Source organism: Phragmites australis, chromosome 17 (assembly GCF_958298935.1).
Source record: "Phragmites australis chromosome 17, lpPhrAust1.1, whole genome shotgun sequence".
Lineage (NCBI taxonomy): Eukaryota > Viridiplantae > Streptophyta > Magnoliopsida > Poales > Poaceae > Phragmites > Phragmites australis.
In genome coordinates this window covers 15,940,873-15,945,848 of record NC_084937.1, presented here as the reverse complement: position 1 = coordinate 15,945,848, position 4,976 = coordinate 15,940,873, and the positions used below count along the sequence as shown (strand labels likewise).

General features: G+C 46.6%; 1 protein-coding gene across 1 annotated transcript; it reads right to left on the bottom strand.

Annotated features, from left to right (window-relative positions):
• Positions 1-2,230: 2,230 nt before the first annotated feature.
• LOC133897298 (delta(8)-fatty-acid desaturase 2-like) lies at positions 2,231-4,214 on the bottom strand. Its single transcript, XM_062337972.1, has one exon. It carries the CDS (start codon positions 4,073-4,075, stop codon positions 2,663-2,665), a length of 1,413 nt encoding a protein of 470 aa, XP_062193956.1. The 5' UTR covers positions 4,076-4,214; the 3' UTR covers positions 2,231-2,662.
• Between the last annotated feature and the right edge of the window lie 762 nt (positions 4,215-4,976).

Here is a 4,976-nt window from a genome sequence, read left to right as displayed (position 1 = left end):
AAACTATAAATAAAGTGAAACCAATTTTAAAGATTCTCTTAAGATATGCTCTACATGAAAAAATGTGTTTGCATGTTAAGCTTTTTCTTAACGTGATGAGTCAAATCATCCTGTTCATACGGTCCATTTCAGCATTTTTCTGTTTTTTTCAAATTTTCTCTCCATAAAATACGATGCAAACGATATTATTTTTGAAAAAAAAAATCACAAAAATTTTACAATTGTCTCTAGTATTTTTAAAATTTTAATTAACCGAATATCGTGAATACCAAGCAGTTTTCAACTAATTTTCAAACCCTGTTAGGACCAGAGACTACTCGATAATTAAATTTCATACCCAATTTTAGAAGGGAAATGGCCGGTTACGATTTCCCTTCCACCATAGCTCGACACCGTAGCAAATCCGATAGCTATATCTACGTAGCAGGATACCGTAGCGTCTTGGTTTCAGCTTTCATGCCTGAGGTGACACGCATTCCGATGACTAGAGAGGGCGAGAACCTGCATTCTGCTCCTTGGGGTACATCACGAGCTGAGTCACCTGCGAATCTTTTTCAGTCGCTGCCTCCTTGGTAGGTAGGATACGTGCCCTCTGCCGCGCAAGGGTGAAAACGAATCGAATAATCCATTTTTTATATTGATATCTATATTTTAATATAGATAGAAATATAAATTTAAATATATTCGAATGTAAATACAAATCAGATTATTTAAATACGAATCATATTTGAATACATACTAGATTTAATTGTATATGAATATCTACAGCTTTATCGACAAATTGTAAATAATAAATTTATTTGACCCGAACATGATGGCAATTAAATGTAAAGAAATTCATTTTTAGTGGATTGATCATCTATCTTTAAGGCAAAGAGTCACTTTTAATACAAACCATGACTTTATATGATTTTAGACTGACTAACAGGAGATAAAAGGGCCAGCTTTATCGCTACAATATACATGGTATAATACCAAAGTATAAAATAATAGATAGGATCGAAATATTTACATAAGATAACGATATAAAAGAATAGAACTTGATATTACTTATATTTATATTTCATAGAAGTATTTCTACATATTTAAATACAGATATTATCCATATTCATATCTATTTCCACGAAAAACAAATTTGGATATATACATATTCATATCTAGGAAACAAATTTAGATATATCCATACGTATCCGTCTGTCAATTGAATACGAATTTTTCTTACTACATTTATATTTGACCAAATACGAATATCAAATAATACGAATATCTGCAATCAATTTTAGACGGGAGATGGCCGGTTACGATTTCCCTTCCACGATAGCTCGACACCGTAGCTAATCCGATAGCTACGTCTACGTACCGTCTTGGTTTTCAGCTTTCATGCATGTGCTGACACGCAATCCGATACTAGAGAGGGCGAGAACGGTGCTCCTTGGGGACACATCACGAGCTGAGTCACCTGCGAGTCTTTTTCAGCCGCTGCCTCCTTGAGGTAGGATACGATGCCCTCTGAGAAAAGACGAAATATTCTCGCAAACAAAGGGAGCAAGTGGACGTAATTGTATGTCCCAAGATTAGCCTTGCTTGCACATCGAGGTCATCCGGAGGCGAAGATATTTTGCCTCCGGGGGGCGCAAATAGAATAATGAATGGATGCATTGCGACCGCATGGAGAAGCATCAGCATGGAGAGGATGTTCTTGGGTGTGCGAATCAACCCAAACATGTGGCTGGCTAAGCTTCAACTTGTGGGCAATGGTCCATGGTATTGAGGCAAAGCCAAAGAGAGAAACTTGTTCACTGAAGTATGATAACATCCTTTTTTGTGTAATAACATATCAAAATGGACACTCCCATCTCTCACACAATGTATGCTTTGTCTGGCACAGAACTACAGAGTATTTTAACTTGACAACCAGCAATGCAATGCAAGCTGGTCTGGAGTCTGGACAAAGGACAAGCTGTGAAGAAACATTTGCTTGCCGATTTGAGATGTTACTACAGATCGTCCAAGTTATGATTATGTCTAGTCGTAACCAAATGCCAGTGGCACGAAATGTTGAGAAAGTAGTACTGTATCTCGTTATGCATAAAAGAAGAATCAAGTAGTGCTCATAAATCTGAACCTGATCATAGCAAGATGCACTCAACAACCCTTCAGAAATGCAAGAGTATCAACATATGACATATCAATTATCACAAACTGCCATTGTCGATAGAGATGAAGCAAGTACATAGAAACCATCACTTCATTGAACGAAACATAGATCTTGAACCATAGGAAAAACGGCTGCCATAGCAACAGAAAATACACGAGTGCCACACAATGTTATCAGCCATTCATTAAGCTTACAAGCTCACGAACATCAAGCATCCACAATCTTGATAGTGCAAGCAAAACGAAATGGACATAATCTTATAACAAGTTCATAATATAATGCAGGTACTGTAGGTATAGTTACCTTGATATGGAGAACAGAACAACCGGTGAACAAGCAGACAACCTCACTCTTCAACTGGACAGACAGTCACTTGTCAACACGAAAAATCTGACCCGACTCCAACGGGTTAAGTGATCAATCTCTCTAAACAATTGAGAAGAAATCAGACAATTGCATGAACACCAGAAGTTGCCTCGAACTCCTATCCTCCTCCCACTTAACTTATCCATGAGTGTTCACGGCCTCCCAGACCAAATTCTTCGGCGCGGCGCCAGTAGTGGCGTTCCTGGCCTGCAAGGCTGCAGCCCTCAGTGTCTTCCATGTAAGAACATTTGCATCCCAGAATGAGGCTGCAGCATAACGCAATCCGTGCTTCTTGCAAAGGTCACGCACGAAAGGCGCAATCTTCCGAAGTTGGCACCGCGGTAGGCGGGGAAACAGATGGTGCTCAGTCTGGAATTGCAGACCACCATGGAACCAATCCATCCACGGGGAGCACAAGATGTCGAGCGTGCCCGCCGTCTGCTTCTCAAACCAGTCATTCCCCTTGGGTGGCCCAACATACACCTCGGACGAGAAGTGGTTCAGGCAGAATTGAACGTGCTGGATCCCGCAAATGGAAAAGCTAAAAAGCACAAACGCTATCCTCTCCCACCAATTCGGCAGGCAAGACACCACCAACGGGTACCAAACCCAGAATGCGGCGACCCCGGCGATCTCCAAAAACCGCTGCGGCACCTTCCTCTCGGTCAGCACGAACACGGCCGACTGCGCGAGAAGGTTTATCCTGGCAACGCACATCACCGGGTAGAACGTCCAGTGCTGGTAGCTGATGAAGAACTTGGACGCGGCGTCGAACGCCAGGGTGCGCTGGTAGAAGTAGGACCATATGTTGCCGAACAGCTTGGTGGAGACGGCGAAGAGCGGCATGTGCTGGAGGTCCGGGTCGTGGTCGAGGCTGTTGCAGGCGATGTGGTGCGTGTTGTGGTTGCATTTCCACCAAGCGATGCTGAGGCCGGTGAGGCAGTTCCCGGAGAGCAGCTGCACGATACGGTCGAGGGCCCGGTGGCCGGTGACGCGGTGGTGGCCGGAGTCGTGGCCCATCCAGCCGGACTGGATCCAGACGAACCCGATAAGCCCGCCGGCGAGGAGATGCGCCCAGGCGCTTGTGCAGGCGAGGGCGCAGTAGAGCGCTGCGCAGAAGAGGATCGCCATCCCGACGAGCTGGAACTTGGGGGTGGGGCCGACGCGTTCGAAGAGGCCCGCGGAGGAGAGCTGCGCGAGGAGGCGGCGGAAGTCGGCGGAGGCGGGGGAGACGGTGTAGTCGGAGAGGCGGCCGACGAAGAAGCGGCGGAGGAGCGGGCGGACGGAGGGCGGGTGGTAGGCGGAGAAGGCGTCGGTCGCGTCCTGCCCGGCCAGGGTGAGGAGCGGAAGGTCCCCTCCCGGGTGGCGCGGGAGCCAGGCCGTGACGTCGTACACGTCGCCGGAGATGGAGATCCAGAGGTCGTCGGCGGACGCGTGGGCGCGGAGCTCCTTGGAGGAGATCATGCGGACGTCGCCGTCGGCGGCGTCCTTGGGGGCCGGCATTGCATCAGCGGCGGGAGGCATTGCGCCGCCTTGGCCCACCTGGGCCATCGGTGGTGTGGTGTGGATTTGGGTGGGGAGGCGACGAGGATTGGAGGAAGGGAAGGGAGGGGGAGATCGGATCTTAAGGTGTCGATCGGTGGTGGTGCGTGGAGGGGAGGGGCATATGCGTCTCAACTCTCGAGGCCGGTGGGGTGGTGGTGGGGAGCTTCTTTTCTCGCTGTCGATGGGCTGTTTTCCCTGAAATTTTGGAGACAGGGTGAGCTGTCCATGGGTCAGGGTACCCGGTTCGGCTGGCCCTGGGCGGGCCTGAGCTTGGGTTTCAGTTGGATCAGTGTAGCCTGCTCCAGCTGATCCTCTGTTGTCGGGCCGGGCTTGGGCTTCAGGTCTGTCAGTCTAACCTGGCAGAGGCAGAGTTAACTTATCTATCGGCCGTACGATGAATAGAATTCTCCTAACTTCACTGATTTCATGTCTTCTACGAATGTTACAAGTGGAATTTTCATATTGGGACAATTGTAAAGAAACTATTACTTTTAGTGTTATTATAAACTTGTTATTAAAAAATTATAAAAATGTCATTAAAATTGCTATTCGTGTGACATCTTTAAAAAAAAATAAAAAACCAGGCAGGTATTTATAAATACCCCTTTCATATTTTACATGACCTTTTGAATTGTGTAAGGTGGTGTCATACTCTATTCTCCTCCTTTATTTTCTGGTAAGAGCATCACCAACTGACTTATGATCCCACTATCCATCGCTACATATAGCGATTCGGCCCAAAAATATTGGCTCTAGCTGCCTCTCCACTTGGGCTCCCTATCTCCCTTGATCGCTCGCTACTTTTGTCGACGGCAAACAAGCTTGCCATCTTTGGAGCGGGCTGTCAAGGCAGTGGCTGACTCCACACTCACATTCAGTACATGTGGTCAGACGTATTGGAGCCATG

What these genes read in the sequence shown, in the direction of transcription:
- LOC133897298 (XM_062337972.1), bottom strand. Translation starts at nt 4,075, where the DNA reads ATGGCCCAGGTGGGCCAAGGCGGCGCAATGCCTCCCGCCGCTGATGCA.